The 27,220-nt window shown below is 42.5% G+C and overlaps 1 protein-coding gene and 1 long non-coding RNA gene across 7 annotated transcripts in view; one reads left to right on the top strand and one right to left on the bottom strand.

Moving 5' to 3' along the window:
- Window positions 1-27,220, bottom strand: part of CPM (carboxypeptidase M) — a 135,137-nt gene that overhangs the window by 69,155 nt on the left and 38,762 nt on the right. For 4 of the 6 annotated variants that reach the window (XM_060165431.1, XM_060165432.1, XM_060165433.1 and 1 more), the window contains exons 3-7: window positions 22,844-22,941; window positions 12,328-12,500; window positions 10,759-10,943; window positions 9,893-10,063; window positions 6,203-6,355 (exon numbers count right to left, since the gene is read on the bottom strand). In XM_060165431.1, coding sequence (XP_060021414.1) covers window positions 6,203-6,355; window positions 9,893-10,063; window positions 10,759-10,943; window positions 12,328-12,500; window positions 22,844-22,941 — 780 coding nt within the window. Of the gene's footprint in view, window positions 1-6,202; window positions 6,356-9,892; window positions 10,064-10,758; window positions 10,944-12,327; window positions 12,501-13,543; window positions 13,610-19,580; window positions 19,912-22,843; window positions 22,942-27,220 lie in introns of those variants that run through there. The other 2 variants (XM_060165434.1, XM_060165435.1) reach the window with 2 other exon arrangements.
- LOC132529135 (uncharacterized) lies at window positions 3,035-9,508 on the top strand. The gene is made up of 3 exons (XR_009543383.1): window positions 3,035-3,680; window positions 5,205-5,604; window positions 7,951-9,508. It is a non-coding gene; the product is annotated as an uncharacterized LOC132529135 (long non-coding RNA).

Below are 27,220 nucleotides of genomic sequence, written 5' to 3'. Positions count from 1 at the left end.
AACAGCTCATGGGCTCAATATCAAAAAAACAACCCAGTCAAAAAATGGGCAGAAGACCTAAATAGACATTTCTCCAAAAAGACATACAGATGGACAAGAGGCACATGAAAAGATGCGCAGTGTCACTAAAAATTAGAGAAATGCAAATCAAAGCTACAATAAGGTATCACCTCACACCAGTCAGAATGGCCATCATCAAGAAGTCTACAAACAAGTGCTGGAGAGGGTATGGAGAGAAGGGAACCCTCCTACACTGTTGGCGGGAATGTAAATTGGTGCAGCCACTATGGAAAACAGTATGGAGGTTCCTTAAAAAACTAAAAATAAAACTACCATATGATCCAACAATCCCACTCCTGGGCATATACCCAGAGAAGGCCATAATTCAAAAAGACACGTGCACCCCAATGTTCACTGCAGCACTGTTGACAACAGCCAACATATGGAAGCAACCTAAATGTCCATCAGCAGAGGAATAGATAAAGAAGATGTGGTACATATATACAATGGAATATTACTCAGCCATTAAAAAAGAATGAAATAATGCCATTTGCAGCAACACATTAGAATCCCAGCTCCCAAGTCACTAAACATTCCCAAGCCTCAATTTCATCACCTATAATATGGGGATAATATGTATACCCTCCAGGATTGTTGTGAAGATCAAACACAAGTAACAGAACAGGAGGCTCAACGAATATTAATCCTTTCTTAATCCTTCTCTTTCTTCTTATTTGGATAAGAAAAATGATACAAGGAAAAGAAAGACTAACTATATAAGTTTGAAGTTGACACAGAAATACTGGATAAGTTGCTGGGGTCTCAGTTCATCTTTGTTCCGCAAGAGCAAGAATATGTGGAGGAGGAAGCTATGCTTATTTCTTCCTTTCTTAGGTCTCTGAACTAGCTTATAGTCTTCCTGCCACTTTGAAAGTCTGTGCATTTGAGCAAGATAGCTTGTAGTAATGACAGTATGTGTGTTGGCATCTTTTCTATTTTTCATTGTCGTCTTCAAAACCAACAAAATCAAACAAAACCAACCCAAACTCATAAAAAATTAAGCTATCTTTGAAATTGACTTTACACCAAAGATTCAGGATGCTAAGGCAGAAGACACCAAGAAAAAAAATGTCATGGTACCTTAAAAAAAATTTAGCAAACAGTAATCAAAACAGCATGGTGCTGGCACAAAAACAGACATATGTATCAACGGATGAGAATAGAGAGCCCAGAAATAAACCCACACACCTATGGTCAATTAATCTTTGACAAAGGAGGCAAGAATATACAATGGACAAAAGACAGTCCCTTCAGCAAGTGGTATTGGGAAAGCTGGACTGCTGCACATAAACCAATGAAGTTAGAATACACTGTTACACCATACACAAAAATAAACTCAAAATGGCTTAAAGACTTAAATATAAGACACGACACCATAAAACTCCTAGAAGAGAACATAGGCAAAACATTCTCTGACATAAATTGAAGCGATGTTTTCATAGGTCAGTCTCCCAAGGCAATAGAAATAAAAACAAAAATAAACAAACAGGACCTAATCAAATTTATAAGCTTTTGCCCAGCAAAGGAAACCATAAACAAAATGAAAAGACAACCTACGGACTGAGAGAAAATATTTACAAACTATGCGACTGACAAGGGATTAATCTCCAAAATATACAAACAGCTCATACAATTCAATTAAAAGAAAAAACCCAATTGAAAAATGGGCAGACAACCTAAATAGTTCTCCAAAGAACACATACAGATGGCCAACAGGCACATGAAAAGATACTCAACATCGCTAATTATTAGAGAAATGGAAATCAAAACTGCAATGAGGTATTACCTCACACTAGTCAGAATGGACATCATTAAAAAGTCCACAAATAACAAGTGCTGGAGAGGGTGTGGAGAAAATGGAACCCTCCTACACTGTTGGTGGGAATGTAAGTTGGTGCAGCCACTGTTGAAAACACGATGGAGGTCCCTCAAAAAACTAAAAATAGAATTACCATATTATCGAGCAATCCCACTCCGGGGCATATATCCAGACAAAACTATAATTCAAAAGGATCCATGCACCCCTATGTCCATAGCAGCACTGTTCACAAAGGCCAAGACATGGAAACAACCTAAAATGTCCATCGACAGATGAATGGATAAAGAAGATGTGGTACATACATACAATGGAATACTACTCAGCCTTAAAAAAGAATGAAATAATGCCATTTGCAGCAACGTGGATGTACCTTGAGGTTATCATATTAAGTGAAGTCAGAAAGAGAGAGACAAATACCATGTGATATCACTATATGTAGAATCTAAAATATGCCACAAATGAACATATCTACGAAACAGAAACAGACTCACAGACATAGAAAACAGACTGTGTTTGCCAAGGGGGAGGGGGTGGGAGAGGGATGGATTGGAGGTTTGGGATTGGCAGACGCAAACTATTATGTATAGAATGGATAAACAACAAGGTCCTACTGTATAGCACAGGGAACTATATTCAATATCCTGTGATAAACCATAATGGAAAAGAACATGAAAAAGAATATGCATATATATTTAGCTATGTATATTTATAGCTGTACAGCAGAAATTAAGACAACTTATAAAACAACTATACTTTAAATTTAAAAAAATTTGCAAATTCCTTCTTGGCTGGAATTGGTTGTTACACTTTAACAGAACAGATTTGAATTTTTTTGACAGTCTATGAACAGTGTTTTTGGATGGCCTTAGGTACCCACACAACACCCCTATATCATGTGTCAAACTAAACAAAGATTTCCAGGGACTGGTAGTCTGACTATCCTCAAACATGGGAAAAGGAGGAGTAATTTGGATTCAGGTCGATTGCCAAAAGTCTTCATATTCCAGTTTTGACTCTCATTCAATGTCCTCTAAAGATTAAAAGATTCATTTCTGTATGACCCTTAGCCAAACCTAGAGACAGTTGTTCAAGCTGGGAATATCTGAATATCACTCTGTTACTGAACAAACACAGACCATTCTTAAATACAGAATTTCTATTAGAGGAAAACCCCATAGCACCTGCCAAATATAAGCTGCCTTTGGTCTTATACGTCTTTTCAATATTCTGTCCAGGCACCACCAAACTTTTCACTTAGAAGGAAGTGATTGTTTTACCAGAAGAGATTATTTATTTCTATATGCTGAAATCAAAAATTGAAAAAAGACCAGAAGATCCAAAGAGATGCAGAGACAGCCAGCACTATGACATCAGGAGAACAAAAAGCAAAATTTTGAAAAAAGCTCAGATAATAAGCAAAGGAGAATAAAATCTGAGACTTAAATTTTGTGGCCACATCTGGAAATGAGGGGCAGAAATGTAAAGCTCTCCTTCCCTTGGGGATGTATCAAGCTGTGTGGATGAAAAGCCCGTGCTGGGCAAGGACTGGCCACAGCGCAGAGTCTGAGCTGGTGGTACTCGGGAGACTGTTCACTCCCATGTCCCCACCTAATGATTATAGCTGCCACTGACTTGGGATCTGATAACAGATGCCTATCTGTGTCTCACAGGCTTCTGGAACTCAACACATACCAGATTCTCTCAGGTCCAGGTTGCTTAGGTTTCTGGATGCTGTGGGCCATCCCCCAAACCTCTGGGTTCAGATCTGCTCTGAGGAGTTCAAGGGAGAGAACAGCAGCAGGTAATATCACGTCTTGCTCATCTTTGCTTCTCCCCAGAGAGGGAACAAGCAGGACATTCCAGATCCCTAGAATTCACACTCAACTTAATGTCTGCCTTACCCTCATCCCAACAGGAGCCTAGTCAACCCTCTAAGCATGACAACACAGCACCAAAGGACCTGAGTTTAGATTGAGGTTGGCAGTGAGATTTAATTGAAAGAATGACCCCATCGGAGCCTTAGAACAAGCTGGGGTGAGAAAAGGCATATGCTGTTACTCCCAGCTATCAGTTGACTAAAACCAGTCGAGACAAGTGGCTTGCAAAGTTTCACACAGGGGCAGATGACAGAACAGCTTAGGCCTTACCCAGGCTCCTGCCGTCTAGGCCTAGTCCTTCCATTAGAGCAGGAGGCCTTTCCTTCCCAGACAAGGTAGGCCAGAGACTTTGACCCATCTGGAAATCTCAGAGACCATCTTAGCAAGTGGTGACACTGAACCAGTGAATGTGATGCAGCTTGACAAACATCAGTGATTTTCTTAAACCAGAGCAATAGCGGTAAAAAGATGTTTGCTTCCATTACTCACAATCAAAGATACTCTTTGGCTTCCTATTGGGCACCAATAAGGAGAGAACCTCTCTATCAAGTAACAGTAACCACACTGTATCAGTGTTTTGAAATAGGGTTTCATTATTAAACTAGAAAACAAAAACAAAACAAAAAACCCTGTCTTAAACCACAGGGGGTAGGGTTGATGTGTTAATATATACATATGTTTTTTTAAGTAAGCTGTGCACATCTGATTATAGGGATAGGTAGATGTATGAATATTCTTTATAAAACCTAGTTAAATGGACTAGTAAGCACTTTAAATTAATAAATAACAATGGTTAGGCTGTAACTTGTATGTTATTTAACAGTTGACAAAGCTCCTTCACTGGCAATGTTATTTCAGCAGGATACTTCAGAGCCCACCTTAATTCAGGGCTCAGTAAATAACCTTTCCAGCTAGACTGAAATTCCAAAGATAGCAGTGCAGTTCATGGAGTGTATTTCGTGTTCAGTTGCACTCCCATGCTGATGCTTCTGAAGGAGGAATTTCAGAAAAGGACAGAGTACACACTAAAAGTTGATATAGGTAGAAATACAGTAGAAGTAGAAATGTGCCTCATGAGAAAAGTCAAGTAGAGACATACCAGAATACAAAGTCTGGTGACATAATGAAAAAGGAGAAAGACACAATAATAAGCTTAATAAAAATTATTAAGATGCTGGTGAAAAAGAAAGATGACATTTCGTAATCTCCCCCATCAACCTACCCCATAAATGTCTCAGCCAGTTAGAGGCAGCTCTGCCAATTCAAAAATAACCTTTGTGTACTTGTGTCATGGGGGTGAAGAGGTTGGGAGTCAAATATGAAAGGGGGAAGAAGTAGCCATGGTAGGGATGTGTGGCCAAGGGAAGCTCCTAATTTTCCTTGCACTCAGCCCTGTACCCCTCTGCTTCTGACTTTTCCCTGCCTCAACCGTCTCCATCTCTTTTCAGCAGGTGGGAAGCTTTGGTGTGAAGCATGCAGAAAATCCAGGAATTATGCAATTACGCAGCAGGCCCACGATGCAAACCTCTTCAGCACAAACACACATCCTCCGCTTCGGCTTGATGTGGTAGCATAACTGTCGCCCTAATTCCTGATACCTTTCTCCCCCAAGCCGTTCCCAATGGAGAAAAATAACTAACCCGGGCAATGCAGAAGAGCCTTCCACACCCTGCCGAGGATTCCATCATCATCACAAGCAACGTGTTGCTCTAGTACAATGGTTTTTGAAGAGTAGTCCCTGGACGGGCAGCGTCAGCATCACCAGGGAAGATGTTAATCATTCCAGACCCCCTAAATCAGAAACTCTGGGGATGGGGCCTGGCAATCTCGTTTTAACAAACCCTCCTGGTGAGTCTGCTGCACATGTTTGAGAAGGACCACTCTTGTCACATTAAGTCTGCTCATCTGTGATAAAGGCCAGACAGCCATCAAAAAACAGGCTGCAAAGACTCCCAATGCCAGGTCATTTGGCAGAGTTGAGGGGTGGGAGGGGTTGAAGCTAACGGTGCTAGGTAACCACCCCAGTTCTAGAAGAAATGCAAAATGGCATGTCCAAAGTTCTCTGGTCTGTGATATTATATGGCAAGTGACAAGCAAACTTGGCTTCTTTCTAAATGGGTGATAAATGTAACAGAGTAACAGCCTGTTTTCCTGATCTTTTGCCAGATTTCCAGGTCATTCAACTTGTAAAATTAGAAGTACCCTGGATTTTACACCCCCATATTAAAGTAACACACACCATGCTTTCTCTTACATGAACCGATAGGTGCTGCACTTCTCACAGGCTGCAGATGTTCACGCAGAGAGAATGCTGAACCATTGTTCTGGTACTAAAAATGAGGCTATACCTAGAAAACATAAATAGGGCTTGCATTTTCTCAGCCCAGAGGGTTTGCCAGATGCTATATTTTGTGTTAACAGGAATTAATAAGAAAATCTTACAAACCTATGTGCACCTGTTTTATATAGTCAATCAGTGAGTCTTTGTTTTCGTTCCAGAAGCTTGGAAGCTTCTCCTTGCGAGGATATTTACAGCATGACAGCTCCAACGTAATTTCAAAACACTGGGCCCAGATGTAGTTGTAATCTTGCATTCCACCTAAACACAAGCATATTTAATTTTTTTTAAGGTCTGAAATTGGAGTGAAGTCAAGTATCACGTACCTTGGGGACAGGTGAATCAGACAGTGGTAATGAAAGTACACGTAAACAGGAAAAGATGAATTTGACATATTAGCAAGTACAATTAGAGCTTGACATTTTATTATCCAGGCATGACAAAGCAATCCTAAATACTCCCATATGGGTAACTGAATCAGAGCTGACTGATGCTTAGCTGTGCATCAAAATTAAGTGAGGGGTAGAGGAAGGGTCCTTTTTAAAAATCACAATTACAAAAAGGATTCTTCAAGGGTTTCCCTGGTGGCGCAGTGGTTAAGAATCCGCCTGCCAATGCAGGGGACACAGGTTCAATCCCTGGTCTGGGAAGATCCCACGTGCCACAGAGCAACTAAGCCCGTGTGCCACAACTACTGAGCCTGCACTCTAGAGCCTGCGAGCCACAACTATTGAAGCCCGTGTGCCTAGAGCCTGTGCTCCACAACAAGAGAAGCCACTGCAATGAGAAGGCCACACAGCACAACGAAGAGCAGCCCCTGCTTGCCACAACTAGAGAAAGCCCACACACAGCAATGAAGACCCAACGCAGCCAAAAATAAATAAATTTATTTTTTAAAAAAAGGATTCTTCAAGTTACATTTCTTCCTAAATTACATTTTAAACAGATATAAACTAGAGTGATATTTTCTTTTAAAATATTTCTACAAACCATTCATAAACACATTTATTCTGTAAAGCTAAGTATATGAATTTGGAGGAATAATAATGCCAGTGTTTACTGAGTGTTTGCTCTTGATAGGTACTGTTTGAAGAGCTTCACCATCCACTCATTTAATCCTCACAGTAATTATCACTCGTATTTTACAGATGAGGAAGCTTAATCACAATTGGTAGGTCATGTGCCCAGGGATTCTTGCCAGTGAATGGCTGAGACTGGAGCACAGGCCATCTTCCTAGCGCCCCCATGCTCTCAGCCATCACACCGCACTGCGTTTGGGGATGAGAGGGAAGGTGCCATGCTGATTCTCAGGGAGCAGGGGAAGACGCAGGCCCCTGGTACTTCTGGGGTTACCACTGCCCATGCTCACTTTCTAGTTCTTACCTCTCAACACCCTATTTTCAAAGGGTTATAACCGTATTTTATAGTTTCTAAGATGCAAAACTTTTCATATTTTAAAATCTCTGAATTGGGAAGTATCTTAAATTTGATGGCTGAATAACATCATTGGGTTCTTAGTTTGGCTGGCAACTTTTTTCTTTCTTGGTGGGACATGTTTTACAATCAGTGGCATCTTGGATTTGAAGAAATACGGTAACTTTGAAGGAAGTAGTCTCTGCGAGATTTTAATTAGTTATACTTGATATCTGCCCAGTGAAATATGAATTCGCAATTTCATCAGGGTATTTGGGAAGTAACGAAGTAAAAAAAACTTATGCTCATAAAATGGTCAAAATATTATGTCAACATTGAGTAATATCTATGTACGTACAGATTTTAGCCAGGAAGCATTACTCTGTCCTTTCTTTTCCTTTACTTACAAGTTTTGTATTTCTCTCTGACCTTATTTTCACCAGGAAATAGAAGAAGGAAAAAAGGAAGAGAGAAATGAAACAAAACAAAAGCCCTTGGCTGGATGGCTGTGTCTCAGGTAGAAAGAAGTTAAATGGCAAAATAGGCGTGCAAAACAGGTGTGCAAAGCACGCTGGATGGAGAATACCAAGTGCGGAGGGTGTGTGCCACTCCAGATAATGCCACTCAGGCCTGGCCGAAAAAGCCTCCAGGCTGAGCCAGAATGCTCTGTTCTAAGCGCCTCAAAGTTTCTGGCTCTGCCCTCTTTTTTTCTCACAGAGATACACAGCTGACACAGGCACACTTGGGAACAACTCCCAATAGCAAACTTAGGTTCCTAGTTAATCTCCCACACATCTGGATCTGTCTTGAAAGTTACAGACAATGCACATGAAGGACAGCACTGCCACCGGGCAGGAGGGGGCCCTCTCCTCCCTATGGAGAGTAGTGAGCGGGGACTAGGCTACAGCCCTGTGGTGGGAGTGGGGAGGCTGTCTCTCGGACGTCGGAGAGAAGTTTGGGATGTTGTGGTATCTGGCTGGTCCTGGTTCCTCTCACTTGTGGTCTATGCTTATTTATATTATCTGGAAAGCTGGCAGAGACCTGCCCAGACACAAAAGTCCCAGCTTCTGCAAGACTACTTGATAGCCTGTGCATCCAAAGTGACAACTGAGGAAGTAGGCTGCGTGCAGAAACGCAGGATGGGGGTTGCTGTTGGTAGGGTCAGCTGACCTGTCTGGAAGGGCGCACTTGCCACTGAGGCAGTGGAAACCTGGTTCTAGCCCACTGTCTCCCCTCTCACCCTTCTGTCCTAGGTCCCTCCTATTCTCTGTCAATTTCCAGACTAGGACTCTGACACCCCTGGGCTTCTGCTTATATTATTCCTTCTGACAAGAACACCCCTCCACCACGTTCCCTACACGGCCAGCTTCTCTCTCACTCCCTCCCTCGCCTGGCCGTCCTGTTCCAAGGGAGAAAAACTAGAGGGCTCTTTCGTTTAGCCTGCAAAGTGATTTTAAAATCAGGAGACTTCATGGAAATATCCAGCTTGCTTCACAAACTGGAAGATCTGGCAATATTGCCCCCCCACTGCTGCATGGCAATAATTACCTTGTTCTAAGTAGCAGCTGTCCCCACTGGATGAGACATAAGCATTACACTTCTCTAAGGCCTTCACTACTCCCTGATGTATTTTGGATTTACACCCCTGTGATACACTGTACCTTTTCTAAATCTCTACTTTTAAAAACTTTTACTTTTTTTTTTTTGGCTGCGTTGGGTCTTCCTTGCTGTGCGCAGGCTTTCTCTAGTTGCGGTGAGCAGGGGCTACTCTTCGATGCGGTGGCGGGCTTCTCATTACAGTGGCTCTCCTTGTTGCGGAGCACGGGCTCTAGGCGTGTGGGCTTCAGTAGTTGTGGCACGCAGGCTCAGTAGTTGTGGATTGTGGGCTCTAGAGCGCAGGCTCAGTAGTTGTGATGCACGGGCTTAGTTGCTCCGTGCAACTGAGATGTGAGATCTTCCCAGACCAGGGCTCAAACCCGTGTCCCCTGCATTGGCAGGCAGATTCTTAACCACTGCGCCACCAAGGGAAGCCCTAAATCTCTACTTTTATTCACATTACATGCCATCACAATTATTTATTTGTATGTTGCTCTTCTCTATTAAACTTGGGCTTAATATCTATGTCCTGTTCATCTTTCCTGGCAGTTCCCAGCTCCAAGGTAGATGCTGAGCCAGTGTCTGAAGTTAGGAGGCTTTGGCAGTGGGGAACATGTCTGAGCATCTCTCAGATGATCGGCTCCCCTCACTGCTCTGTGATATTAGCTGACAGAGACATGACTGAAGGGACTGCGCTGTGCCTAACTTTTGGCAACTGCTGGGGTGAAGGCCAGCTGGCACCTCTGGGGGAAGGCAGTAAGGAGAATAGCAGAATGAAGAGAAACTCACCTTTGAGTGGATACCAAAAGTATCCATTTACAATTCCACCAGGAAACTCTATTTTAGTTCTACATGGATTTCTTTTCCTCATGTCGGGATTTCTTGAAGCGTAGGTACGTGCAAGATATTGAAAAACATCATCATCAGGGGTTAAGCTCCGAGAGTATAATGTTCCAGTGGCTGTACATGAAAGACAGACCAAGACCTTTTAGATGAAGTTATAGGTGGAGGAAACACACCATATTAGCACATACATCATCACATCACACACAAAGGCTCTAATTTCCTAGTGAGATCCTCTACCCACTTCCACGAATACTCCCTTTACTCCTCTTCCTAGTTTTTAGTGGACATACAGAAGGCAATATTACACAAAACAACCATGTCCATGTCTAAACTCCTTCTCAGTCAGCTTAAAAGTTAAATACCCTCTTAGTCACCCTTGCTGATTTCTGGAGGTCAGTAAACTTTCCTTAGGTACTGTAGGGATTAAATGAAGCCACTCGAATACTTTAAGTCCTTGGTATATACCTTATCCCACAGTTTTAAGAGGAATCAGGAACTATTACTTACATGATTAGTTTTATTTATTTATTTATTTAGCCGTGTTGCCTTTTGTGGGCTAATTTAAATCCCAATTTTACTGTTTCACTGATGAATGTCAAGTAATCCCGTGTTGTTTTCAGTTCAGCCACCTTGCCCATCTACTGTTTATAAATTGTAGGAAGGATAGCTGGGGGTCAAGAGAATGGGGCTCTTTCTATCCCTGCCAGAGAAGTTAAGTGGGGAGGGGAAGAGTGTATCCCCATTCAGAGGCAGAGTTTGCAGTTTCACTCTGGACTTAGAAAGCAAGAGCTGGGCCCAAGTTTGCTTACCTGGAACACCATTATCAAATGGGTAACTGGCCACCAGGGCACCACCGTGGAGGTTTGCAGAAAGGACAAATGTCTCTGTATTCAGCCACTTCATGACTGCCACAGTTTCAGGCTGCCTTGGTACAGTATTAAATTCAAAAGCATCGGGGAAGTTTCTATTCAGGTCATAGAAGTTACTGTTTTCCCTTTAAAAGAAAGAATTTTTTAGGGTTTACTGTTGCTGTCTGAGGGAGCAGATTCGTGCAGTGTGTAGACCTTTGCTTTGGGCTCCAGGTGTTTTTCCAAATATGAATACAGAGGTGGTGGGCGGTTGCCTTGGCAGCCTCCAGTGAATCACAGCTGGCATTCACACAATATGTTGTCCCCTCCCGTGTGACTTGTTCTTGCCAATGGGACAGTAGTGATTCGGCTGTAAGCAGAGGTCTGATAAGTGTTTGCATTTCGGGGCTTTTGCTCTCGACACTCCCATTTGGAACCCTGAGACCCCAGTGCTATCCACGTCAAGGGTCAATGTGCAAGAGTGAGGAACCCAGGTGACAGCCAGAACTGAGACTCTAGAGATACGGTCCCAGCCAGACCCCAGCTGAAGCCCCTGACATCATGGCATAGAGATTAGCCATCCCTGCTCTGCCCTGCCCAAATTCCTAACTTACAGAGTGGAGAGTAACTAAAGAGGTGGTTGTTTTAAGTCCCTCAATTTAGGAGCAGTTTGTTCCATAGCAATTGGTAACAGAAACAACAGGAACATGCTATTCTATACAAACGTATTTCTGAAAAGTGGACTGGCCATGTTTAAAGAGGCTACGAAACTTAAACATAGGAGGGAATCAAGTGGTGATTTATTAATCTTTGGTAAAAACAAATTTTTAATTGCACAAATATCAGTGTTTATCAGACATTTGAGAAATTCCAAACTTCCTGAGGCTGCTTGAAACACAATAAACTTTAAATCAGAAATACTACAAGACTCACCCTTCTTTGTGATTAGTTCGTGTGCTGGCTTAATAAATCAACCTGTTTATTGAGGGTCTAGGTACTACCCTAGGCCCTGGGATTTAACAGGGATGAACACACGGGCAGCATTCCTGCCCTCAGGTAGACATTAAACAAGAAATGAGACATTAAAGATTGTGCTATGACGGTAAAGTGCCAGGTGATGTGAGAATAATTGGGGCTCTAATATCTGACAGGTTAGGGAAGGAGGCTTTGAGGAAATGCTGTTGAAGCAGGGTGGGGGGGGGGAGGGGGGGAAATGCCAGGGGGGAGAAGGCAGCTGGTGGTTGCAGAAGATGAAGGGAGGTCTGAGCAGCTGCGGCAGGGTGAGTGCGGGGGAACAGGCAATGAAGCCGGAGCAGTGAGGCAGGCGCAGGGGTAAAGCAGCCTTGCTCAGTATTTTACTTCTCAAGGTCAAAGCAATGGGCAGCCCTGAAAAGTTTCCAGCACAGCAGCGACATGACACAGGTTATGAGATGGTTCGCTAACTTCTCTTTACAGGGCGAAGGGGTCTGATCTGATGGGGGGCTTTTTGCTTATGTTGTTTTAAATAAAGATAGACTAGCCCGTGCTTACCTTCCCTTATTGTAAAAACAGTCAGGCTTTAGAACAGCTTCGAATCCATCTGGGTTCATTGAAGGCATGATGTGTATCCGGGTACTATTAATTAGATTTGTGATTTCAGGGTCTCTTCCATCGCTGGTGACGAGATATTCAATTAAATGGAGCAGCAGTTCCCGCCCTACAGCCTATAGGTGTTAAACAGAGAAGAGGATATTGTTAGGTGAGAGGAAAACAGTCCCCAAAGCACAAATTCCCCAACAAGAAGCACTACGCATGATATGTGAGACCAAAACCAGTTGTCAGACCACCGTTCCTCTGGTATACTGACACTCTGGCAGGTGGCAATCCATCACTGGTGTGCTGCAAAACCTTTGCGAGTAAAAGGTTGAAGTTAACTTAAAAAAAAGTACCTATAAGTAAATAATTTACTAAAAATGAATTAAGAGTGGAGTAAAGGTTATTCTTATTATCCTACTTCCAGTTTGTCTGTCTTCCACATACTTCCCGGAGTGGTGGCGAGAGGGGGAGCTAGAGATCAGGCAGGGAGTTGTGCGTCTCCACAAGCATGCCTGGCACACGGGAGAGTCGTGGTGCGTGTCTCGGTGGATGATTCGTGGAGAACCACTGCAGTAGATTTTAATAGAGAAAAATCTGAATTTGTAATATGCATGATTTAAGTAGGTTAATTTAAATAGGTCTGATTTTCATATTCCCCCGTTTCCAAGTTCTTTTATCTCCAAATTCCCCTCCTGCACGTTTGTGCAATTTTTGCCGTACCTCTGTATTTCTGATTTCCACATCCTCATGTTTCTTTGGCACAACATCCTCACAATTTTTTGCCATATCTGCATATTATCTATACTATTATTTAGTTTGCATTTTCTTTAAATTGGCTCACTTTTTACTTACATTAAAAATAACAAACTTTGTATAATTACCATTTTGCTAGATATGTTTCTAATTGTATAGTAAAATAAAAGCATGACTGAAAATAAACATGGTCACATTCACCTAAAATTACCTTATGTACCAACAATGATTGGGAAACTGAAGGCCTGTGAAAGAGCTTGCTTTATAATCCCCAAGGGAGAGATTTACTTTTTTTTTTTTTTTTTTTTAAAGGAATTCACATATTCAGTCTTATTCTAGAAAGATTTGATTAGGCTATATTACTTTTCCCCTGTAATCCTGAGTTCAAAGATTCTGCTTCTAAGTAAGGACTATTTACCTCTTACATGTGATCAGATGTTGTAGAGCAGTTAGTATGTGGGAAATCAGGGCAGCAGGTGGTTAAATAAGGACAGTGCTTCTGGTGCATTAATGAAGGCCGTGGGCAGGAAAAGAATTTTCATTTATGACTGCTCTGTAGCAATTCATTGTTGGGACAAAGGATGAGCAATTCCATACTTTATGCCCCTCGCTGGCAAGCAAAGAGATCACATTTTATGAATTTGTTACCCTAATGAACACAGAATAATTAAAATGGAACTAAGAAAATTTTAAATATGTAAATTACATATTTATAGGTAGCCATAAAATTCAGAGTAGAAGTAAATTCCATTCTGACTGCAATTTTTTTCCTACTCATGTCTATCTTCTTCCACCACTGTGATTTTTGTTTTTACAGTCAAAATTGTCACTTGAAAAAGGTCCTTACAAACCTTACAAAAGGTGCTTAATAACCAAAAAAGTCAAGTGAGTCACACACTGGGTTTCCAATTCAGTGTTTTGGAAGATCACGCACATTTGGACACTCCTTACTGGCTTCCCTGAAACCAGAGGAGGAGGGGCTGGCAATTTTAAGCTGTGAAAGGTGGCTTTAAAGGTGGACAGTGTAGTTGGTTGAAGGGGCTTTTCTGGACAGGGGTTGGGGAAGAGAAAAGGTCAAGGAAAGAGAGAAGGAAGTGAGATTTCTAAATGCTGGTTGGAGACTGTAGGATGGTTCCATTAGAGGGACGTACCAGGAAAAACCTGAGGCCCCTCTGAGTCCCAGGTTAAGTACCAAGTGAGATATATTGGAATCCCCGCATGGTTCTAAATGTGAATTTCCTCTTAACTATCTGAATCCTACATTCTCAAGCACGCCCAAACTCAAGACAGGAGTTGGCAATTAAATTCATCCACCCACAAGAAAATGAAAACAAAGAGTAAGAAGCTGTGATTAAGCTATAGAACTAAATTAAGCAACTGTGGTGGTATGGGTATAGGATAGAAGGTAAAAGTTAAGGTTTATAGCTAACGGCAAGGGTGGGTGCCGGGGAGGGGGGAGAGGAAAGGAGAGGACAGAAGACTTTTCAAACTGCTAATTCCTTCACTTTTCCCAGGAATGGGTCATAGGATATTATCCAAAGTTTAAAAATATATATATTTCAAATCAGTTTTTCCTTTTTTTTTAAAATTCTTTTTTTTTGAAAACCCCACATTTGTTTATTTATTTATTTTTTGGCTGTCTTGGGTCTTCGTTTCTGTGCGAGGGCTTTCTCTAGTTGTGGCAAGCGGGGGCCACTCTTCATCGCGGTGCGCAGGCCTCTCACTATTGCAGCCTCTCTTGTTGCGGAGCACAGGCTCCAGACACGCAGGCTCAGTAGTTGTGGCTCATGGGCCTAGTTGCTCCGCGGCATGTGGGATCTTCCCAGACCAGGGCTTGAACCCGTGTCTCCTGCATTAGCAAGCAGATTCTCAACCACTGCGCCACCAGGGAAGCCCAAAGTTTTTCCTAATTTTTTGACTTTAGAAGAATCTTCTGATAATTTCTTATTTTGCTTTTTTTTTTTTTTTTTTTTTTTTTTTTTTTGCTGTACGTGGGCCTCTCACTGTTGTGGCCTCTCCAGCCGTGGAGCACAGGCTCCGGACGCACAGGCTCTGTGGCCATGGCTCACGGGCCCAGCCGCTCCACAGCACGTGGGATCCTCCTGGACCGGGGCACGAACCCGCGTCCCCTGCACTGGCAGGCGGACTCTCAACCACTGCACCACCAGGGAAGCCCTGATAATTTCTTATTTTGAGAAAATACCAAGTTCACCAATTATTTTCATTTCACTTCAGTTCTATTCTGTTAAATTCAAGTAAAGTTAAATCTCATACTTCTTATTTAAAGATAACACGTATAATATGACACACATTTCATTTTATATCCTTTTGATTCCTCTCATTCTATTACTGTAGAGATACATAGATGTCTAGAATAGCATCTGGCAAATACTAATGATGGTGATTTCTGAGCGATAGTATTCTGAACAGTTTTTATTTCCTCTTATTTTTCTAGTATTGCTTTTTAAATTAAAGAAACCTATGTTATTTTTACAAAAACAATAAAATCATGATTCTTTCAAGGTAACGAATGTGTGACCAAGGTATTTTCTGTTTGTCTCCATATTCCAAAACAAACCACAAGTTCGTAACTGCAGAGGGTGAAAGAAAAATCTTGGAAGTATGATAAAGAACCAATTAAGAGTTAGATAATTAAAAAAAAATGGTGAGGTAAACAGATGCAATTTCAGAGGGAGTTAAACAAAGTCCTCTTGTTTTCTTGGACCACATTTTCCTGTCTCTGTAACAGCAAATTTATGCCACATATTATTCAAGTTAATTCTTCTCAACCTTAATATAAATGTCTCAAACACTCATTCATGTTTTATGTATAGACCTCCCTTCGTTTAAAATTAAGTCTTTGAATATGAAACCTTAGACTAAAATTTTAAAAAAGAATGGTCAAAACTGTTTCCGTTAGCTTAACCAGCCTTTCATTTAGCTCCTTTTGTGAGAGTGTGGACTTAATGAAAGAATCCCTAATGAAGAGCCTGAAAGGCTGGGTGAGCACACCAGCTTCTAGAGTCTTCCCCTGATAATTCATCCGGTCATTAAGATGGCAGGAACCCAGGATGGACCTAGAGATTGTCATACTGAGTGAAGTAAGTCAGAAAGAGAAAGAGAAATATTGTATAATATCGCTCATATGCAGAATCTAAAAAAAAATGATACAAATGAAATTATTATAAAACAGAAACAGACTCACAGACTTAGAGAAGGAACCTATGGTTACCAGGGGGGGAGAGTGGGGGGGGAAGGGATAGTCAGGGAGTTTGGGATTGATGTGTACACATGTCTACATTTAAAATAGGTAACCAACAAGGACCTACTGCATAGCACAGGGAATGCTAACAACCTAAATGGGAAAAGAATTTGAAGAAGAATAGATACATGTATATGAATCACTTTGCTGCACACCTGAAACTAACACAATATTGTTAATCAACTATACTCCAGTATAAAATAAAAAGTTAAAAAAAAAGATGGCAAGAACCCAGAAAGCAGAAAATAAATTCTTTATCAGTTTTTCTTCAATTCAGTCAAGTGGGAATTTGTTAGATAGATAAAAATCAATGTCCTAGCACTTCTAAGAACAATTGGAAAACAATTTTGAAGCAACAGTCCACAACTGGGTAGTGTACTGTGCGAGAGTGAATTAGAGGGTAGTACCAACACTTCAGCTCTCCTAATGGTGGAGTCCGTTCTTGAAATGCTACACTGTAATGCAGCTTCTGGGGGAAAATAAGCCTGTCAGTTCTGGGGCTCCACATGGTGTGTTACAGACTTAATTCATTTGTCTTAATGCCTAGCTAAATCCTTCATCTTCAGATATTAGCCTAATATTACATTATCTAGCACACTTTTCCGTGGCCTCCCCAAGTCTGGGTTCCATGACCTGCCTAGGCGGTCCTTTAACTCTCCTCACCTGTGCTCTCCTGACAGTGTTCACACATGTTACAATGACCTGACTGACCCTGACTGACCCCCACCCCCACCCCTCAACGCCACCATCCAAGGTTTGATGGCAGCGATCCTAACCAGCTTCCTGTGTAGCCCTGGTATCTCACCCAGCTCCAGGTATATCATGTGCTCAATAAATGATTGTTGGTTACTGTTGCCAAATCCACTACAAAGTCATGACTATTCTGAGGAGGAACTTTCTGAAAACATGAGGACTTATGGTTCTCAGTGAGAGGGGGTATACAAATGATCAAGTTAGTTCATTGCAAGGACGTTCAATACTGAACACACTTCACAGGGCTGGGGGCCAGCAATTCTGATCATGCCAAGGACTCGACAGCCTGGTCCCCCGGCCCACCCTCACCAAAAAAGGGAGATGGAGAGAAAGAGGATAATTATATGAGGAACTTAATACATGCTTAAAAGGAATTAGACACTTCGCCTGGAATAAGGATTAGTTTGGTCTAAATGCAAAAAGAAATAATTATCCAAAGCCATGCTGTGTAACTGAGGACATTTTGTCATCATCTGGGATAGTGGTGGAATAAAGGGCTTGAGAAGTGGCAAGCTTTGTTTTGTCTTGTTTTAGTAAGTTTGGAACCTCTACTGCATGTTGACTACACAGCCCAAGATCTTCCAGGATAGGCACAATCCTGGATATTATGTCCTGTTGTTCACGTAGAACATTAAAATACCCTCTAAATGTAGACATTTAGACATACAAACTACTGTCTAAATGTCTCTTATACCTAGAAGGTGTGCAAAAAACCATTTAGCCTTTATGTTTAGGTTGAAAAATATGATCACTATTATCCATATTTTTGCAATGTTTTTCCTTTCCATTATGTAACTGGAATCCAATAAACTATAAATTAATGCCACCAAATGTGAAATTCTAAGTGTGATGTGGGTATTTCAGAACTCTATAGCCAAATAAACCATCATAGGAAAAATACTTCATTGATGTTTAAGAAACAGAAGCTTAAAAAAAAACAACTCTAGAAAAAAAAAAGAATCAGAATTGGCAATTCAGTTATGCTTAACAGACATAGACTGAATACCTTCCCCCATACTTAAAGACCATGGGCCCTGCAGTCAAGGGAACCTGTGGACCCAACCTCTCACCTGCACTTTGCCTGCTCCTGGATTAGCTTAAAATTCCAGGCACCTGACTTTTTAAACACATAGTCATGCCTCACTTGGATATTTCCATTAGACAGGGATTAGAGATGTCTTAAAAATCTAGAGATTGCCCAGATATAAGATTTTCTTTCCTGCAAAAATTTTAAAACATGGGATGGCAGATAGGCACAAAACACAGAACAGGGAGGGCTCGAGGAAGGAGCAAGGAGTGATTTTCCAGGCTTCTCTCCTGCACCCACATTTAGGCTGAGGGTACTAGATGTTTCCATTTCCAGGGGATGGTCCCAGCGTTCATTAAAGCTCTGATTTTAGATTATAGGTAATAGTTTACTACAAAGCCAGCCAGTAGCAGAATGAGGTGTCGGAGGAGGGCGAGGGGAACAAAGACCCCGCTCCCAAACGATGTGAATATTTGTGGAGCAGGGGAATGGCAGAGAGCCCCGCCCAGGGACCTCTGGTCTCATCCCTCCCAATGAATAACAAGGATTGGATGTCAGGTGTGCGCACACTGCCGATTAGGCGCCTGTGTGAATGACACCCAGGACTGGGGCTTCTACCATTCCACACGCTGATGTGCGTACAAACAAGAACCTGGATAAACCAGGAAAACACCTGCTAGTCTTACTAAAGTGAGAAAAGTTAGAAGCTCAGAAATGTCTCCCTCACTCTGAAAAAGCATGAACAGCAGGTGACAAAGGTTTATCAAGGGCGGCGGGTGCTCTTTCCGTCGGCTCCCCCGTGTGACTCCCCAGCAATCAGGGAGGGGAGGCGGGCAGCAGGCATGAGACAGGGACAGAGAAAAGTGACACGGAGATGCTCACTCCAGTCTTACTCTAAGAGTTTGCTACGCTTTCACACGGTGAACGAGCCCAAATCTTCTAATCAAACGGGGCTGGAACAACTGGGAATTCATCCAAACAAAAATTAATTTGAGATAGATCATAGATCTATATGTAAAAAGGAAAACAGTAAAAACAGAACGTTCCAAAGGCAGTGGAGGGGGTCAAGGAGGCAGAGCCATAGCTGGGAAAGGCTCACTGCTCAGGCTCTGATGCCGGCCCAGAGGACCAACAGAAACCTGCATTCCCTTCCTGGTCAACACACTAACAAACATGCCTTCTGCAGAAGTGAGCAGAACAAAGGCCGCCCACAAAGCACTTAGCGTAGCCATGCTCAGTAAGTGTTGGTTACTGTTACTCTTCTCTCGTCGGCGAGTACTGTATGGAGGGGAACTTGCCAGCCTGATCGATGCAGCATCGTGAGGACATGAGCTCATGACAAGGTGACTGAGAACAAGAGGAATAGCATACAAAACCAGAGGTTTGACTTCATTCTCTTGTAACAATTCTCACCTGAAAATGGGCTGTTTCAAGTAGATTTTGCTCCCCTCAGTGTGCTTCATGCATTCCAGATGTAGCCAGGCTAATTAGCCTGGACCTTCGGCACCAGCCAAAGTCACCCACCTTCGCGATTCCGAAGATACGCAGTAGCCAAAAATGTTTCACCTGAGTCCCACGAACCTTTAGATTTAACTTCCAGTTTGAAGTAAATAGAGGGATGAGAGGCACAAAATCGATGATATTATAAGGAAGGAAACAATCCAATCTGAGGGACGTTCTGCAGGACACACAATGGATCAACGTTCTCGCTTAAGTCTAGCGTCATGAAAAGATTCTTTATATGCTAGATTAAAGGAGATTCAAGGGATATGTCAACCACATATGATGCATAATCTTGGACAGAATTTTGAATGGACACTTTGGGGGACATTTTGAGGACAACTGGAGAAACGAGAACACGGGATATAAGGTAAAGATAGGATAAACATTTACTGACATGCAAGGGTAGCTTGTATTAACTGAAAAATGTTACAAAGAGCAAATTAGCATTGCTCATTTGGTGCAACTGCACACACAAAAATATCTGGAAGGATGAATGATAAGGAATCGACAGTCCTAATTTGTAGAAGGTCAGTATACAATGTTTTCTTTTTGTTCGTATTTCTTCTAAGATGTACGTATGTTGATTTTGTAATAATAACAGGTTATTTTTAATTTAATAAAGACCCAATTCTAAAAGAAGGCATCACGAAGTAGGTGAAAATTCATGGGGGGAAAATGGTGTGTGTGATCAACATAACTGGGTCTTCCTGATGGTGCTGAGGTGGGGTCCAGGGAAAAGAGGAAACATTTAAAAAAATACCGTGGTCAATTCTGTCCACCACACTACTCGGTACACATATGACCCCTGCTGGGCTTCTCCACGTGAGAGCCACAAACTCCTAGAAGATCCATGGACCCTGAGATCAGCATTCAAAGTTTGTGCCAGAATGGCAAGGAATCCAACCAAAGGTTAAGAACTACCGCCCCCAAATGTTATCTATGTTGCTTTCTAATAGTGGGTTCTTGAAAATGCTCTTTCAATTCCAAAAGGTCTAAGAGAAGAAGGATGGGTAGGGTGATTAAACCTTCTAATCCAAGTGACCCTTTGGCTCCTGGGTTACGCCATCACTTTCCCCAGCTCCTAGTGGCTCCAGGAGGACAGAACATACAAGATCTAAATTCAGGATAATAAGTTTCTCAATGGCCCCCAGAGCCGCCAGATACTGCTACCAGCTGGGACACACAGGGGATAGCAGGACTTCAGGTTCCCACACCCGAAACACACTGGGACTTTTCCCTCTGAGTCACCTCAGTCCTCAGCATTCCTCAAAGAATCACAGTGAATGAGAGAGCCCGATTTGATGGGATACATTAACTACATGGAAGGCAAGATGTCAGAAATTTGGGAAAGTACAAGTGAATTCAGGGGTGAGTGAGAGGAAGGACTCTTGCTTTTCTTTGGAAGTTTCAACTGAGAGGATTAACCTCTAAGCATCAGGCTGCAACCTCTGAAATGCCAGGAATTCAATAAATAAACTACTGGAGTCAGTGTCTCATTAAAAATGGATCCCACAGGACCTCGATCAATTGACTAGATAGCAAAAGAGAAAGGAAGTCTGGGCTGCTGTCTGTCATGAATAGTTGTTTTGTTAAAAACAACTATGGTCAGGCTCTCAGCAATATCAAGCCTTTTCGAGCAAAGCCCATTATGCTTAAAAAAGTAATTTCCATCCACCCCCAAATCAGGTTCAAAGACCAACCACTCTCTCAAAGGCAAGTGTTTGCATCTGAGCTCCAGTGACAAGAAGTCCCCTGGCTCGGCAGGACCAGGGCGGGTTGAGCAGCGCGCCTAGGAAGGGCAGAATGTGTGTGTGTCATGCGGGGTGGAGCCTGTTCCTAGAAAGCTTGGGGTTGGGGAGGGTTAAGCCGGGACAGGAAGCCCAGCATTCGAGCAGTGCATGCCACCCACGCTACTGCAGACCTGGAAGTGTCGTAGCAAGTCAGCAGGTTATACTTATAGGAATATTCCTGTTCTTTGACATTCCTTAAAGTTAAGTGTGTTTGATATTCCTACGTCAATTTTCTTTACTGTCAAGACTGGGCACTATCTTTCCCTCCCATTGTATTGCCCAGTTGTGTGGGGTTCTGGGGAACAGAAGACCCTGCAGTTGTCATATTCTCAAAATACTCTGAGGAAGAAAGGTGAGAAATGGAGAGGAGCATCTTCAAATGCCTGGCAAGAATGGCTGGGCAGGCAGGTGTGGTAAAGGGTATTTTGCAAAATATAAAATAAATAACATAAACAAAACAAAATAAAAAGAGAGTTGATCCCCAGTAAGTTGGAAAAGAGGCAAGACATCATGATGGAATTTAAGGGTTTGTTGAATGATGGGGATGACAGAGCCCTAAGCTTGATGGTCTAAACCAGGGGTCCCCCAACCCTGGGCCGAGGACTGGCACCGGTCCGCAGCCTGTTAGGAGCCGGGCCGCACAGCAGGAGGTGAGCGGCAGGCAAGCGACCAAAACTTCATCTGTATTTACAGCCGCTCCCCATCGCTCGCGTTACTGCCTGAGCTCCACCTCCTGTCAGCATTATGGTGAGTTGTGTAATTATTTCATTATATATTACAATGTAATAATAATAGAAATAAAGTGCACAATAAATGTAATGCGCTTGAATCATCCTGAAACCATTCCCCACCTCCTTCCGGTCTGTGGAATAACTGTCTTCCATGAAACCGGTCCCTGGTGCCAGAAAGGTTGGGGACCGCTGCTCTAAACTTAAGCATTGGAAACGCTAAGTGTCAGATTAAGAGAAAGTGACAAAAGCAGTCAAAAAGCCAGCTCCTAGGAGTCTGGATAGCTAGTTGGGATCTGATTGTTTTAGTTCAAATAGAATATTGCTCCTCTGCTGGGTCACCTCGATGCTGAGCAGGAGATGGGGAAAACCAACACAGGCAGGAGTTCGGGGACTAGCCGGCAGTCCAGAGCTGGGGCACTGTTGTTCTTCCAGACCCCAAACAAAAAAAGTTCCAGTTACCTGCACGGGGCACTGGGTAAACAACCAGATGGCTGTGCTGGTTTTTGGCACCTGGTTCCTTCAATCCTCACCAGAAGACCTTTCCAGATTCTTTGCTACAGTGTCTGCTGCTTCCTTTGCATTTAGACAGAGCACAAGAGACCAAGGGGAAGCTTCTCTGGTGACATGTCAGATATTCAAGCCATATACATACCTCATCTCCATGCATATTTGCCACGTATTTGAATTCTGGAATCCCGATTCTGTGTTCATTTGGAAAGCGTCCCACAATAAGAACCCACAGGTTTCTGCCTTTACAGGGAAGAAGAGTATAGAAAAATGAGTTGTCTTTTGAAGTGACAAAGGAACTCTGGGAGAATGAGAACAGTGAACAAATGATGCTGCTTCTCCCACCTGACAAATGTTTCACAACCACCTCAGTTCATGTAACTAATGCTTCCTTGCTTAAAACACTTTTAGCTTCCAAAACCCTTTCAGTTTAGCACAAATATTTAAGTTCTTATTCTAGAATGTGACTTTTTTAAATCGAAGACTTATTAGGCTATGTAGATCTTATTTTTCCAAAAGGTTTCTATAGTTTGCTCTGAGTTTCTGGTGCTTTATAGAAGCGATCTTGCTAGTTCACACAATTACACAAAATTATTACTGATAGTCGATGGGGAGGGTGCCATAACTCAGTGCAAGGAACGTGAAGAAAGCAACACCAAGAAAATATGTGACTCAGAAGGGAGACTGTTTTTACAGTAAATCCTGAGTCTTGTCATATTCAAACGCTCATGTAACACAGCCCCCCAGCAATGAGTGTCCTTGATGGGCATGAGTCCTGCCACGTAAGCCGGGAAGCACAAGCCATCCTAACAATGCCTCAAGGGAAACTTCTAAGTCCTAACTCTGCCATAAATGGTGTGATTTGGGCAAGGGAGGACAGAGACTCAAGATTGTTGAACATCTGCTCTGGGCAGATGTTACCATTGCATCTCTGGTTCATGTAACCTGAGGCAATCCCTTGTCCTGACCCAGGGAGATGGATTTTTAAACGGACTTTACAAATGAAAACACTGACCTTCAAAAAATATTAAATAAACTGCTTATGATCACACAGCCAGTAAGAGGCTGTGATTTGAGCCCCACAGCCAAGACCTGAATCCTGGCCTATGTGACTCAACTCTAGGGCTTCTGCCACTAACGAAAACTGCCTGTCTCTCAAGAAGGTTGGTGTCCTAATCTCTAAAATGAAGAGGTTTCTTTCGATTCTAAAATCATCTGGCTCTTTTAACACAAACACTTTAAAATTAGAGATTGGGTAACTATTTGATATCTAGCACCTAGATACAAAGTTCACATATCTGTGACAGCTAAGCCTTCTGTGGAATTCAAGTACCCAGGAAAGGAGTTTAACAGCAGCTCGTGGGCTAACGTTGAGCGGATTTCTGCAGAATTTCAGGTGTAGCTCCTTCAACCTGGGGCGGGGGTCCAATGGGCTGGGGAATACCCAGTTGCCATAAGGAATCCAGGGAGAAGCAGATACTGGACTTGTCTTTTTCATCATTTATTGTTTTTTTAGAAAGGTTTTTGTTGGGTTTTTAAAATAAATTTATTGTATTTATTTTATTTTTGGCTGTGTTGGGTTTTGGCTGCCGCACACGGGCTTTTTCCCAGCTGCAGTGAGTGGGGGCTACCCCTCGCTGTGGCACGCGGGCCTCTCTCTGCGGTGGCCCCTCCCACTGCAGAGCACAGGCTCTGTGCGCACAGGCCTCAGCAGTTGTGGCACATGGGCTCAGTAGTTGTGACGCATGGGCTTAGTTGTTCTGTGGCATGTGGGATCTGCCTGGACCAGGGCTCGAACCTGTGTCCCCTGCATTGGCAGGTGGATTCTCAACCACTGCGTCACCAGGGAAGCCCTCACCATTTATTCTTAATTTATTCTAACAATTATAGGGAAATTCGTCTTGACAGGGTGATGCTTTAAATTTAGTAACTGCAGAAATTGTCAGAAAACACCCCCAAAAGGCAGTCTATCTGATTGGTGCCACCTGTTCAGTGCAGCACGCTCACATCATTCATTTACACATCCATTTATTTAGTACCACTATATCCAGGCATCTAACCAGGTGATTAGACCGTACAAATAAGTCACACTCTACGCCCAGTGAGTTTCTGGTCTAGTGGAGAACAGCAGCGTGCAAACATCATTTCACTAGACTGTGACATATACGACCTTAGAGTGTGCATAAGGTACTGCTGTGGCTGTAGAATAAACGAGGAACTTTTTCCAAGGAGTGGGATCACATAAAGCTTTACAGATGCAGGGGTTTAGAGCTGCCTTCTAAACCGAGTTCTGAAGAATGACTCCGAGTGAGTCACGTGGACAAGTACAATCCATCCAGTGATTTCCTGCCAGAACCGCTGCACCAACCAGAACCTTTCATCCCCCAACAGTACCAGTTCTCAGGTCATCTAGGGCTTCAAATCTACCAAGTTAATATCTTCACGTGAAGCAAGGGAGAGGTTTTTCTGAGCTTTTTTTCTATTAATCCTGGCTCTTTAGTTTCCTTCTGGGGAATTCTTTTCTGTAGCTATTAATGCTTTTAAACCTAGAATAACCACAGATTTATACAGACTATGGCCTAGTTCCCTCACAGACAAGGGAAAAAATTCAGCATCGTCTCAACATAATGTTTACTAGTTGTTATATTTCTAACTCTGCATTTGCAACAGCTGACCTGTAAGATAAAGGATAGTGTAAGACAAGAAAAACCTGACTCGACATGGGTATCCAATATTATTTAGTTTAAGGAAGGAGAGAAATCAAAATAAAACCTAAGTGAAGAAGAACTTGGGTGGTAACTCAATCTCAATTTTGGCTCGAATGGCCCCTAAGTAAACCGCAAGATGAGAAACTTTCCTTGAATAACCTCCATGGCACAAAGTCTGAGAATGAAATCCTGGAGATATTCACCAGGAATGACAAGCCTCTTGAAGTTTTTTAACCAGCCTCTCCAACGAACACTGATCTCTGGCTTAGACCAGAGTAAATGCACAAAGCACAAACTATTGACTTTTCACAGCTTGATTGCCAAGGTGAGGGTAATTTAAATAAGATTTTTTTCTGCCAAGGTTGGACAGGCTGCCTTTATTCCTCAAAGTTCCTGCTAATACCAGGTGTGCTCAAGAGTTCTGAAATGCTCGGCCACTTTTCCTTCACTACAAAGTAAACAAAACCTGGATGCCAGGATTTCAGTATCTATATCCAGGAACCCACTCAGAGCTTGACACAAAGCCCAGGGATGTGACATGGTGCCCAACTGAGTTTGCTTGTAGGACCAGGAAAAGTCTTACAATTCAGAAGGCTTCACAGAGATCCACGAGGCAAGGAAACAACGCTCTAGGCATTCAGGAGAAAGTAGAAGGAGAAGCTTGGTAAATGCAGTACAGCTTCAACAGGTAGAAATGGGGGGAGTGTCATTCCCACATCAGAATTGCCGGGATCCTTGGAAAAGCACCAATCCCTGATCCCCATCTCCTAAATCAAAGCCTAGGGGGAGGGCCCCAAACCTGCACTTAACAGGCTCCCTTGGTGATTCTGAGGCCCATTGAAGTTTGAAAGCTGCTGATCTTGAGGCAGTGAATATCCAGATAGATTTGGGAGGCAGTGGATCTTGAGGTAAAATCATCTCATTTTCCATATAATCATGAACATGTTTCTATATTAACAGACTTTGACTACATCTTTTTAAATGGCTGCTTAGTATTTTATTACACAAATGCAGCACCATTTATTCAACCAATGTTCCATTGTTAGGTGTCCAACTCTAAGTAATTTTATGTAAATTACAGCATGTCCACTCAAATTACGTACAGAATTTATAATGTAAAACTACTTTATCACGTGAAACAAATCAGAATGCATAATTATTTAACTACAACCATATAAAACAGACTGTTCAGTAAAAAAATACCATGGAAGAAAACAGATCCAAAGCATATAAAGCCTTAAATGAAATAACGGGTGAGTCCCTACAAGAACTGAAAACTGCACGTTGTCAGTAACAAGGGGCTAAGTGATAGGATGATAAAGCCAAGTACTTTTTTTTCCCCTCACTTTTCCGTCTTTCCAGTTTTTAAAAAGTAAAATACCAAATCTTATCATTTATTAAGTTCAGAGACCGTGCCGGGCACTACGCTGCGCACTTTATAATACTTGATCTTTACAATACCTCTGTGTGGTGGGTGATATCCACAATTCATTGATTTAAGTGGAAGAACCAGGGTTCAAACTCAGGTCTGTCTGACTCCAATATCTGTGTTCTTCTGATGACGCCAGGCTGCCTCAATCTCCCTGAAAGTACTAGGTAGTCCAGGGCCAACCCCACCCTGGGTGGAAAGTTCCCCGGCAGTTCTTTCAGCATGGCGCTGCCATAATTTGCGCCTGGAGCAAGTTCCAGGCTGCTACCTGGCTTTGACGATTGAGCCAGAGCAAGACACCCGAATCGAGGGCTACCCTACAGGGACGGTCCATACTGAGTGTTGGCATAACGACCCCATCAGAATCTCTCTACTCCCAGAGTTT

The sequence above is a fragment of the Lagenorhynchus albirostris genome, chromosome 11 (genome assembly GCF_949774975.1).
Source record: "Lagenorhynchus albirostris chromosome 11, mLagAlb1.1, whole genome shotgun sequence".
Lineage (NCBI taxonomy): Eukaryota > Metazoa > Chordata > Mammalia > Artiodactyla > Delphinidae > Lagenorhynchus > Lagenorhynchus albirostris.
This window is presented reverse-complemented; position numbering and strand designations above follow the sequence as displayed.